At 40.5% G+C, this 12,838-nt stretch overlaps 1 protein-coding gene and 1 long non-coding RNA gene across 2 annotated transcripts; one reads left to right on the top strand and one right to left on the bottom strand.

Moving 5' to 3' along the window:
• Positions 1–1,972: 1,972 nt before the first annotated feature.
• Positions 1,973–11,549, top strand: LOC124192442 (neither inactivation nor afterpotential protein C-like). Its single transcript, XM_046585720.1, has 26 exons — positions 1,973–2,769; positions 2,935–3,113; positions 3,194–3,408; positions 3,478–3,531; positions 3,596–3,708; positions 3,952–4,099; positions 4,232–4,322; positions 4,396–4,491; positions 4,556–4,744; positions 4,815–5,003; positions 5,073–5,275; positions 5,342–5,652; positions 5,718–5,928; positions 5,995–6,139; positions 6,211–6,364; positions 6,428–6,720; positions 6,792–7,072; positions 7,142–7,297; positions 7,354–7,517; positions 7,599–7,798; positions 8,421–8,638; positions 8,705–8,788; positions 8,980–9,183; positions 9,250–9,418; positions 9,487–9,753; positions 11,452–11,549. Exons 1-25 carry the CDS (start codon positions 2,637–2,639, stop codon positions 9,730–9,732), a joined length of 4,446 nt encoding a protein of 1,481 aa, XP_046441676.1. The 5' UTR covers positions 1,973–2,636; the 3' UTR covers positions 9,733–9,753; positions 11,452–11,549.
• Positions 9,840–10,728, bottom strand: LOC124192444. Its single transcript, XR_006873718.1, has 3 exons — positions 10,536–10,728; positions 10,149–10,214; positions 9,840–10,054 (listed from the first exon to the last, which is right to left on the bottom strand). It is a non-coding gene; the product is annotated as an uncharacterized LOC124192444 (long non-coding RNA).
• Positions 11,550–12,838: the final 1,289 nt, after the last annotated feature.

Genomic DNA, 12,838 nt, shown 5'->3' with positions numbered 1-12,838 from the left:
AGCCTTCTCCCCATCACTTTTTGCAGCGCAGACCTGTGTGTAGTGCTGGTGTATACTTGAGAAGATAAGGCGACTCCGGCACCGACTGCTGGCCAATCGCGGGGAATAAGTCTTTAGCATCTTTTCTTTATATAGTTCTTTACTATACTCCTCCCCCTCTCAATGGCTGTAACATCCAATGAGCCTGTCACTGTCTATCAACATCTCTGATCGACGCTCTGTTATTCCCGAGTCGCTGCTGGCCTGGACGGACCCTGGGAAAATTTGTTCTACGCCCCTCTTCACGGCCAACAGAGATGCTAGCCTTTTCCCGTTGATGGCTATTGACATTCTTGCTTTCATTTAATTTTTTGAGAGATTCCGCGCCTCGTAGAACACAGTCTACATAAGATAACAATTAAGGCGCAGAAGCAAAAAATAAAAACATAATAACATCAATTCTCTATAACAAAATTTTCTTTTAATTATAAAAAGATAGTTTAAATTTTTGTTTTATTATTATGAAAATAATCCCGATCGCTCCAGCGGATCTTGAGTCGCTGGCGAACAAACCGCTTTTATTATCGTTTTTGGCGGTTTGGTTTTAGGGAAGGGGTTGCTTTTCTTTGATTTTGGCGGGTAATGGGAGGCGGGTTAGTGCGGATTTTTAATATCGATATCTTATTAATCGTGGTTAATTAGAATATTGGTGTCGTCTGCTCACACTTTGTTTCACAGTTTCGAAAAACCAAAAACCAAAAAGAGACGTGAAAAAGAGAAAGAGAGAGAATTATTTTTTATTATAGAAAACTGAACCGATCTTTGGTCTGTAAACGAGTACGTGGCTGAAAGAGAAATAGCAAAACAAAATAAAGTGTGGTCGTCGTGTGAACTTTTTGACTCGCCATGCTCTCCACTCCATGCTGTTTCTCAGGTAAATAAAATTAAGAATACAAATGGAATGATTTTGAGAGCTTGAACAGAAGAACTAAATCTGTTCCAAATTTGTGAAATTGACTTCAGTGAAGCATTTATCATGTATGCTTGTTGCCGATGCTTTTGCAGAGTTTGTTTGACATCTATGTAACCTTTACCTTTATGCAGATTTCAGGCCTGAGCCAGCCTTGGTAACTACAAGATGTGCAATAAGTTTTGATACTGACATGTCATCACCAATAATCATCAGCATCACCGATTGGGTAATTGTTACTTTTATCAACCTGTGACCTGCCATATATATTTTAATGATGTCTGAAACTTGCATAAAAGGGTAACCCTGTAAATAATCCTATTTATTTACAAGAAGGGTCCCACTGTCTTCTTTCTAACTTTTCCTCATGTGTAGTCTGCAATATTTGTTTTCGTAACCCATTTTCAATTTTTTGTTTTTTAGATAAACAGCTCCTAGTTCAATTGGAAGAATTCTGTCCTCGTGTACACCCATGTGAAGGTATATTCACGACGACCACCTTTTCCTATCCTGCCTGGCGTCAACTTTACTGAGGATGGAGCACTTGTGGATGCCCGGCTGTGGATTTCCCGGACTTATATAAAGGTAGAACAAATGTCTCTATTCTTTCTTTTTTGGACTATTTGGTTGGTTATAAAACGTTACGGAGTCGGTTGACTGCAAGTTTTCTCTTGCCGTTTTTGGTATCTCAATCAGGGTTAATTAAATAACTAATTTTTAGAGTGACTTCATATCAGGCTTGTTTTATACCTCGAAACTTTGTCTGCTGGTAAACAATGAAATTAAAAAAATTGTATTATTTTAAACACTTCAACAATGTGCAAAGTCTATAAGATTGTGTGTACGTCCAAGAGGTAACTGCCGCCACACCGGCCCCTCCTCGTTGATTTAACTCTTTGCTATAGTCTCCTACGAATGAATATGATATGAAACTGTCCACTAGAATTTGAAATGGATCATATGATAATTTTCTGATTGTTTCCGTTTTTGCTTAACGCAGTTTTGAACAACATCAAAGCAAGGGTCGTCGACATGCAGGGAAGTTCAGTTATAAGCTTGTATGAAACTTGTATGGTGACTGGAGCTTGTCAGACATGTATGGGCCATACTCTACTCTAGTCCTTGTTTATAATCCAATTGTTGTTGATGAGCCCCATTGTGGATGACGGAACTAATTGATCTAGAAGCAGAGCGGGATGGAGGCAATCAGAATCGAAAAGGTAAAGCGGAAATTCACGCAACGAAGAGACTGCAAATTACAAAATCACTACTACACTGGTAAAGCTGTGACGAAGCCGCTTCCATGTTTATTCCTTTTTCGTCCATCCTTTATCTGCGCACAAACATAGAACTGACATTTTGCCGAGTTATTATGCCGTCCTCTATCCGTCTGCCTAACGAGATTAAACCCTGTGTCCTCCTGTGCTTGTGACAAGGGCTATCGCACATTCCGTCATGTATTGAGCTCGCCGTAACTCGGACGTCGAAACAGTTGGCTCTGGTGCTTCGTTTGAAGTCGACCACTCCAGTTCGTCTGAATTGTGAAGGTTGGAAATTGAATTTTCCAGCTGTGGTCCGTTCCAGCTCGATCCCATTTAGCATCAACCACTCATCGCGAATGACCTGACTTGCGATTGAATCAACTTGAATCGTTCCGAGGAGAAAGGAAAGACAAAAAGAAATCATCATGTCTTATTACGGAAAAAGCCTCTATTTGGATTTTGATACCCTACCCAGAGCTAACCATCGTTTCTCTCTTGGACGTGTGCTAGCCAAGGGTACTTCGGCCAGCATCTATCATGGCGTCGACCATGAAGCCGGTATTTAATTCTTTTCCGTTTTTTTTTTGCCAATTTGAGTAGTTTTTTTCATTGCATTAAGTAAACTGAATATCGTAAATTGTAGAAACATATCAGTTGTTATACATGTTACGTGTATTATCAGTCACCGACATCCCACTAATAATAGACCACGTTGATTATTAGGCGATCGATTGGTGGCCATCAAAGTGTTGAAAAACTTAATCGATAATGTCGAATACATTGAGGAAGAGTATAGAATCTTCAAGAACTTGAGCCGACATGACAACTTCCCCACTTTTTACGGTGGTTTTCTCAATAAATTCGACAAAGCCGATAAGGATGAACTTTGGCTAGTCATGGAGGTAGGGTTTATTTTATTTATTCCTCTTGATTTGATTCTTATTTATGTCTATTTTTACGATTGGGTGGCATATTATTTTAGCAATGTGAAGGAAGTTCCTTGGGCGATTTACTCTACAACATGAAGCAGAATGACCGTAAGTTAACCGAGCAATTGATCGGCTACATCGTCCGCGAACTGATCAACGCACTCAGCTACCTTCACATGAATCACATCATTCACCGAGATGTCAAGGCCTCCAACGTTCTCTTGACACTAGACGGACAGATCAAGTTGAGCGACTTCGGATTCTCCAGGTTGGTCACTTGTTGATGGTTTGACTCTGCAGCAAAGACTTATAGAGCTACAAATTCATTCTCATGTAGACATCTGAAGCATACGATGAGCCGACGGTCCACTTCCATCGGTTCGCCGCACTGGTGAGATGCAGATTATATTCGGGATGTAATTGATGATGTCTAATGATAGGAGATAATAATTCAGGATGGCACCGGAAGTGATCCAGAGCACTCCGTGCAACACCGAGGCGCTGGACATGATGGACGATGAGGAAGCGAAGAAAGGCTATGATCACCATTGCGACGTTTGGTCTCTAGGTAAGCCCACCGAGAGATACGAGAAGCTTATAAGCAACAAAGTTTAAATGCGGAAGCCCACCTATTCTCTGCTACTCGAGAATGGTGAAACCAATCTATTTCTTTTCCTTAGAAAAAGTATGAAGCCAAAGTTTGGCCTACATTTCAAGGACTTCACCGTCTGTTACGTTATTTTTTTAATTTGTTTATAGCGCTGTTTGTTGGTGAACTTGAACATGTCGGTTCATTGATTGTCTTGTTTAGGTATTACCTGTATTGAAATGGCCGATGGAGTGCCACCTCTGTGGGATCTGCATCCCGTACGAGCGCTGTTTCAAATCGTGAATAATCCGCCACCTGAGGTGAAGGTGCCTTCGGAATGGTCGACAAACTTCAGGGACTTCATTTCAGAGTATTGCACAATGATTTATTGGTTTCTGGCTTATATTTGCCTAACCTACTTATTCGGGCGACTTTTTGATTCGTCTACTTTTGCAAGGAACTTGTGAAACCAAATAGCATTTTCTTTTTTTTTTTTTTATAGATGTCTTATAAAAAATCCGGAACATCGACCGGTCATCATGGAATTAGCCGAACACCCCTTCATCCAAGAGTTACCAGAAGACACTGGAATGGTGTGCTTTTCGTTTAGAAATATCACAGCGATTCGAACAAAGATATACTAACTCATTTTTTGAATATGAACAGTTGCAAAATCAACTAAAAGTTTTGATTTCAAAGTATGCTACTTCTGTCGATTTGGATAGGCCACACGAAGTCATCATTAGGGATGGCAGACTAAAGGTTTGAATAATTTAAAAATAATATCCGATAAATGAATGAAATTGAATTGCCATTATTCTTAAAGACCGAACCAGATGGATCATTTAAAAAGATGTATCCGGACGATTTAGCCTCCCTTGAGGTTGTGGATGAAGAGAAGGTTTTGCTCACTCTCGGCAATCGCTATAGTCGAGGTCAGTTTCAAACATACGCTGGGACTGCTCTTCTTATAGTCACTCCGCAATCGGATCAGTCTCTAATATATGAAAAAGAGGTAAAACGTTTTCTTTAGCTTTTAAAAATGTATTTTGTTCGTAATTAACTAATGCATGTTATTTTAATAGTATCACGAGCGCTACATGTTCAAGGCTCGTTCCGACGAGGAACCCCATGTTTTTGCAGTGGTAGATCGAGCGTGGCAAGACATGCTTCACCACCAAGAGCATCAAAATATTATTCTATCTGGAGATCGCAATTCGGGAAAATCGTTCAATTTTACGCAAATCGTTCGCCATCTGTGCTATATGGCAAAGGTACGAGTGAATTAGAATTCATGTCTACGTATTGGTGTTGGCACGCAGCTGCTTCCCTAATATTTACAGGGTAACCAAATGGTAGCCGACCGAATTGAACAGCTGCCTTTGATCCTTGATTGTTTCGGAAACGCGGCGACGGAAGGCAACGCCAACAGCTCCCGACATCTCCGCTATTTGGAGATGAAATTTACCGATAGTGGCAAACTGAGTGGTGCCATCATCAATGTCTATATGCTTGAGAAGTGGCGTCTCAGTGAAACGCTCTCAAAGTGCGCAAAGATTTCCATAAATTTCCGTCCATTTTCAAATAACTAATTCTCTGATTGACCGCTTAGGTCGAATCGCAATTACCACATCTTTTACTACGTCTATTACGGACTGAAATTTGACGGCCTTGCCGAAAAATATTTTCTTGATGGCCAAACCAACTTACGTTTCCTACCCATTGGTGACACAGACGCTGAAATTAGTTACTACCTAAGTGGCTACAAAAAACTAAAGAAATATTTGCGCTTCTGGGATATGGAGGGAGACGAACAATCTTTTATCTTCCATACCGTTGTCGCCGTACTTCTCATTGGCCAGATTCAATTCGGCGATCGCAACTTGGAATCGTACATCACAAATCCCGACATCTTAAATAAAGGTAAAGACGACGACGTTTGATCTAATAGGAAGTTCACTTTAACAATATAAATGTTTTCGAAATAGTTTCGACATTGCTTAACGTCGATTCAGCGAAACTCGGATGGGCTTTGTGTAACAGCTCGAGGTTCTCCAACGGAAATTTGGAAGTGGAACCTAACACCTGCAATGAATCCGCCGAAGCTCGCGATGCTCTTGCCAGAGGTCTATACGCTCGTCTATTCGACTGGCTAGTCAACACCCTTAATCTCAACATGTGCCTTGGCAGAAAAGCATTGTAGGTCATAAATTATATAACGATGTGGACTCCAAACCTTTAAATTCTAATTCTACCCCTAATCAGCGGAGAGAAACATTCGATGGGTATTCTAGATCCACCAGGTTTTGACAGTGGACTACGCAGAAATTCGTTCGAGCAGCTCATCTCCAACATCACTAATGAACAGCTGTCTTACCACTACAATCAAAGTCTTTTCTCGTGGGAAATGGTATTTCTAGTTCAAACTTAAATTTGTTATTTCCCCTATTAAAATTCAAATCTGTGTTGTTCTGTGTATAGCAAGACTACAAGGATGAAGAAATACGCATGGGGAAATTTGCCTTTAGAGACAACAGAAATGTTTTGAACGCCATGCTCTCAAAACCAGACGGATTGTTGTCGGTTGTTGACGAACAGTCTCGTGCACCCGATGCATCCGATGAATCTATCCTAGGTTGATTTCATTTAAATAACTGATGAGATAATTTACATTTATATTTTTTTTAAATGAGTGTAGGTCACTTTGAGAGAGTTATTTCACCGTCAAGCCTTCAAGTTGAAAATGATGGCTCGTTCGTCGTTCATCATTCTGGGGGAGATGTGCGCTATCGCATGGAAGATTACCCTAATCGCAATCGCGATTTCCTTTCTGCTGAATTAATAAACGTCATGCGAAAGTCGACTGATTCGCGATTGGTCAACATCTTTCTTAATAAAATGACCAAGACGGGAAACGTTACCAGTGACCCCACTCCGGCAGAGAGAGCAAGACGAAAGGCAAATCTCGGCGTACCGGAAACGAACAACAAAGTGAGTAGTAAAGTAAAAGGGAGCGGATGAGAAGTTACTGTAGAATTTAATGTCTATCTATCACCTAAAAGGGATTCAACACCTTGTCGCAAGGGCAATACTCCCAAACTCGACAGATGCAGACGATGGCCATGAAAACTCGGCAATCTCTGATCCAACTCCTCAAGAATCTGGTTCACGGCACGCCACATTTTATCCGCTGCTTGCGAAGAAGTAAATCTGGAGCAGCCAATGTCGTCTTGGACAAATCTTATCTTGCGGAACAAATCCGTTCCTGCAATCTGGTCGAAACTATCAAAATTCGCCAGAATGGATACGCTCATCGGATTCCCTTTATGGAGTTTCTGCGCCGGTATGTATTACTACACCAAAGGATTGCTGCTTCGTACTTAATTCATTCCAACTCGTATTTATCTTGCAGATACCAGTTCTTGGCTTTCGATTACGAAGAGACGGTAGACATGACACCCGATAACTGTCGCTTGCTCCTCCTACGCCTCAAGATGCCGCAAGAAGGTTGGATGATAGGAAAGACTAAAATCTTCCTCAAATATCACGTTGAAGAATTTCTCGCCAGGTTCGTTTCTCTATAGACAGTCTGCATTTCACATTAAATTTCAATTATTTTCTTAGGATGTATGAGTCGCAAGTAAGGAAGATCATCAAAGTTCAAGCCATTATGAGAGCAGTGATGGTGAAACTGAAAAAGAAACGCGGAGGAGATGTTCAGCGTCGCCGGCCAACTCGAATGGCGAGCGACATGACCAAGGATGAAGCAGCCCTAGCTATTCAAAAAAGTGAGAAAACGACTCTCGCTTTTGGATCTGATTGTGTGAAGTAACAATATCATTCCTTGTTTGTCACGCGAATGTTTGAAGGCTATCGAGGTTACTCGGTCCGTAAAGAATACGGATGCGCGCCGGGCAAACCTAAGCGTTTCGAATGTGTCACCATTCAAGAGGAAGCGGCCAACACCATACAATACTTTTGGCGGAAGTGGAAGGGCAAAACCATCTACCAGCAGCTGCTCCTCTATCGTGCAGCCAAGCAGCAGGAGCTCACTTATTTTTGCCAACAGGTCAGAAAACATTCCTACAATTCGATTCGCCCTTTTTAAAAAAATTAGTTAGGGTAGTTTTTTTGTTAAGCTAAAAATAATACAGAGTAAGTGTCTTGAACGCCATCTAGCGCTTTCGGAAAATTTGAGTGAATATTAGTAGAAGGACTGACTTAAATATGTTACAGCCATAAAACCAAAATTGGGAAACTCGTTGAAATAATTTCAACGATCGTTATGAACTGAGTTTGTAACAACAACCGAGAGGCGACTGCCGTAGTTTACGTGGAAAAGTGCCGTGCTTTCTTACAAAGTCGCCACCACTAATTACCGGGTTAGAGTTTCACTAATTTGGTTTGAAGCGTTTCTTTTTTCTCTTCTTTATTTTGTGTTTACTTTCGCTGCCTTAGGTTACAAAACAGTTTTAATTTTTGTACCCACTCACACACAAACACACACACAAAGAGTTGTTTCCTGTTATTGATTGAAGGAACTTCCGGTAACTTATACCAGCAGGGGGCAGGCACCGATGTTAAAATAAAAACGAAGGATACTTGTTAATTATGAGATACATGGCGGCAACATACGGCTTTTGGTCGTGATTGCACTTAATTAAGTTAATCTTAATTATTTCTTTAAATAGGTGCACATTTACGACCAAGAGTACTGTGGCAGTGTCCGCAAGACAGAAGCTTCCGTGGATAAATCTAAAATCAGCATTCAGCCACGTCAAGCTAACCGATCGATTCCGAAACCTGTCGGTCCCAAAAGACTTCCGTTGATTCTGAAAAATCGACATTTCCTCGACACGACATTTATGTGCATTAAAGCTTTCAACAAAAGCGATCTAGTTGTGAAACCGTATGTCTTTTAAAGATTTTTTTTTTTACTAATAATTGATTTCATGAAACATTTCACATTTTAAAGGAGACCAACGAGTTTGGCCGTTCAGAATACTACTGCTGTGAATAGAAACAGTCGTACACCGAGTCCAGCTTCGCAGTCACCCAGGTTTCTATTTTGAATCTTTCTTTTTTCCCACTTTCTTTTAGGAAAATCAATGTCAATGCGAAGTAGTCAAATGTCTGATTCATAGATGGCGTTTGACGCTTTGAAAAATCCCTAAAAATCTTAAGCGAATATCAACAACAATCTTTGTGTTCAAATTGTTCATGAATTCATTCGATGTGTTTTCATTTCAGCCGATATGGCCGATACGATGATAATAAATCACCAGGATCTCGGAACCGTACTCCATCTCCTAAATCCCCCAACACCCTTTCTCCTATTAAATCCCCTGCAAGCAAGTCTCCTACCCCCAGCAATGGTGTAAACAAAGTTAACGTAAAAGTAGGCGAATGGAATGGACGATCACCTGAACCTGGGAGATCACCAGAACCTCCAAAGTGAAGCATATATTTTAAAAAAACTCATTTTAGTTGAATTTGATTATAATTCATGTTCATTTGCAGGTATGGGTTATCAAAGCCGGTAGGCCCCAAAATTAATGTGCAGCCACCGTACATGAGCTATTCAATGGCAAAACCATCTGATCAAGTCAAGATTGCCAAAGAAATTGAGAAAAAAGCTGTTGAATTGGGAAAAACATCTACTGATGATTCTGCCCCATTCAATTTCCAAGTATATTCTACATCTTACAATGCATTTGATTCATTTGATTCTCATTAATGACTTGATTTTGCCAACAGGGAATGCTTAAGAAAACTGACTACAGTCGTGGTTCAATGAAGAGGAATAAAGGAGAAAAAAAAGAAAGCGATAGTCCCTTTGGTGAAAGGATTCCTCTGAAAAGTCCATCAGTGGTATATCAGTCAAAACCAGGAGGCAATACATCACCGAGTAGTGTCAGGATCAAATGTCAAGCTCCTTCACCAACTCTGAAACATGAGATTGCACCCGGACTGACTATTGAAGGAGAAGAAGCAGATCTTTAAATATTCAAAGAAACTCCACACGTAAGACTTATTTTATTACTTATTTTTGTTTACTCTCGTAGAAACGTGAACTCTTGGCGTTAGCAAAGAAACAACGATAGAATAACTCATTAAGAAACATCATTTATTCACAATCACACATAGGCACATAGGCATTTTCACTTCAAGAAAGTATAGGCAAATCCCATTTGAATGCTTTTTTAGTATGCATTGCGAATTTTTCGTATAGCCAGTAGACAGCGACAGCGATCATGACTATCCATAAGGCACTCACGGTTTTGTGTCCCATTCCTCACCAGGCGTTACGGGAAATCATTTCGCGCTAACGGAATGGACAAAAAAATTTTTATCGTATTTAATCACAAAGAAAGATAGGGGGAGAAATTGCAATTGTTTCTTAGCGTCGTGTTCGTTACCTGTTGCGTAATCGGAGTTCAATGGAAAAAATGTTTGCGATAAAGGGAGTTTTAGCCAGTAACAGTCTAAAGTAAAAACCGGTAGACGTTTTGCTTAGTAGCTACAAGAGATCAGATCAGGTTTCAAACTAGGACAGCCTGTCACTTATATAATTTTTGTTCTACAAGGCTCAGATAGTTTCAAGGATAGCTTCACCGGCGGCTCAGTGGAATAAATTTAAAAGAAAAATGACAAAGATTATGTTATAATTGGCCAAAATCAAGGGTTAAATTTCTTCTTTGCTTGCGAGGTCATTGAAGTAAGACGCAGTTCCAATCAAAGATTTACAAAAAGGCCATTCAAAGAAACCAACGGTGAATATTCTAACGAATTACGAAAACAAATACCTGACCGTCCTGTATTCAAGGCAATCGGAGCGCAAATTCAGTGAACCGTGATGACAAAATTCCGTTGATTTCACCTCAAGGCCGCGATTACAGCTATATCGTGAGGGCGATATTCCTCTACCCTGAAACCACAGGTTGATGGCGTCATTTCTTAGACGCTGGTAAGAAGCAAGATATGGACAAAGCGCAGCGCTTTCAGGTTGAAATCCTAATCCATAGATGTCTCCTTTTGTCCGGCTCACTGCGTAAATGATTACCTCAGCCAGAGTGCGGGCGTTCTAATAGTCCCGCCAAAGTTCTTTCGAGTCATTATTTCCCAATCTCATTTTCTTGTTTCAAGTCGTTTTATTTGCCACTAGGAGCCATTTCATTGCTCGCCCGTTTTATTTACGAAATTTTTTTTATTATTTGCGGGCAATGGTCGTCGTCCTTCACCCTCTCGTGTGGCTAATCGTCGTGGCTGTAAACTCTCGAATACGATCAGTCGTTTCACGAGAAGAGAGAAAAAAAAATTCCAACCGAAATTGAAAAATAAAATAAATGTAAACGTTCGTTCGTTCGTTCGTTCGTTCGTTCGGCGGCCCCAAGTGTTGAGAGAGCTCTTTTCGTTGTCTACTAACTTTGTGTTGTGTGTCGGTTTCTTTCCCCCCTTGATCCTCCCGAACACAACACCTGAGCGACGAGAGTTTAAAAGAGATAGAGAACTCTCTTGACTAGATATACCCAAAGGCTAAGGGGCTTCTATCATTAAGATAGAAGAAAGAGCCGAGCCGACCGAGTCAGACTTTTAAGAACGAAGATGAGGCGGAAAGAAAAGAAAGCTAAAGGGGAAAAGAAAAAAAAAGAAATAGAATGAAGAAAAGAGTGGGGTTATTTCGGCATATATGGCGCTTAATCTCGGTTGTATAACGATTAGATGGGAGGCTCGAGTTGGCGGCTGGCGAACCGAGAAGAGAAAGAAAAAAAAATTATGGACGAAGGAATTTTTCGAGGAAACAACAACCGAAAAAAGAAGACGACCCACTGCAACGGCGACGATGACTACGGGACAACAACAGGAAAAAAAAAATATGATATAAAAGGAACTGTATAATAAAACATTATTTTCCAACAGCGAAAAAAAAAGAAGAAAAGTGGCGCTCCATGTGTGTGTGTGGACCGCGCTCTCCTTCTGCTGCTAGTCTCTCTCTCCTAACGTGAATCCATGACTGATGTTCTAATTATAAGAAAATTGTGAAGTCTCCTTCTTCTTCTTCCTTTTCTTTTTTCTTTCTTTTTTTGCTTTGTGATACGCACCTGCCGCCTCATTCCCCCCCACTTGCTTTCTCTCTCTCTCCCCCCTTCCTTTTTACAGCGACTACTACACCTTTATGACGCCCGAATGTAATGTAATAACCGCCATTAGTGCACACTGCAGTGCGTACTTGAGTATGTCTACGGCGCGTTGTATACATGCGACTCGCTGTGGTCTTTTTTTTTCTTCGTCCATTTCATCATCTTCTTCTTCTCTATTTTCTTATTCTTTCTGAAATAAAACATCCACCCCACTCTTCGTCCGTTTCCTTGTACACCACGTAATACCCCCATCCATCATTACCTGCTGCCGTAGTCCTTTGCGTGATCCTCAACTTCTTCTTCTTCTTCTTCTTCTTGAATAACATCTTATAATGTCAGCAGCTGCTGGATATGCCCGTCTTTTTCACGCCCCCCTCCCGTTTCCAGAGATATCGCATTTCATTACATTACAGATAGCTTCTCTTCTTTTACTTTTTTTCCCCTATCCGTCGGGTTGTGTCTTTAAGAAAAATACAAAAACAAATCCCAAAAGAACCAAAAAACAAAAAAAGGCGTCGCTTTTTTTTATTATTTGCTTCCTTTGTGTGTGTGTCTGTGTGTCGGCGGAGGGAAAAACAAAATTTCGGGCGTGTGTATAAAAGAATAACACCTGTGACGTCACGTATGAAAATGGACCGGGTCTCTTTGAAAGTCCAATAAAAAATTTTGGGCATGTATACAATTCAAGGCAGCGTACACTTGAAAAAAAAAGGTTTTTTCTTCTTAAGATAAGACATTTTTCCAAGGCTCCCTCCCTCGTTTCTTCTTTCGGGATATCTTTTTCTTTTTTCAGTATCTAAATTTCAAAAACAAATAGACGTGTAAAGTTTATAAAAGACGCGGCGGGACCAGCAACGTCGGCGTCTCTTTCTTATCCCCCCCACCCCACTTTTTCTTGGCGTCTCCTTGAAGCCGTGAACGAAACAAAATGCTTTTTTTCTTCTTTTTATTTTTTTTTACTTCAAAAG

This window comes from Daphnia pulex, chromosome 4 (assembly GCF_021134715.1).
Source record: "Daphnia pulex isolate KAP4 chromosome 4, ASM2113471v1".
Lineage (NCBI taxonomy): Eukaryota > Metazoa > Arthropoda > Branchiopoda > Diplostraca > Daphniidae > Daphnia > Daphnia pulex.
This window is presented reverse-complemented; position numbering and strand designations above follow the sequence as displayed.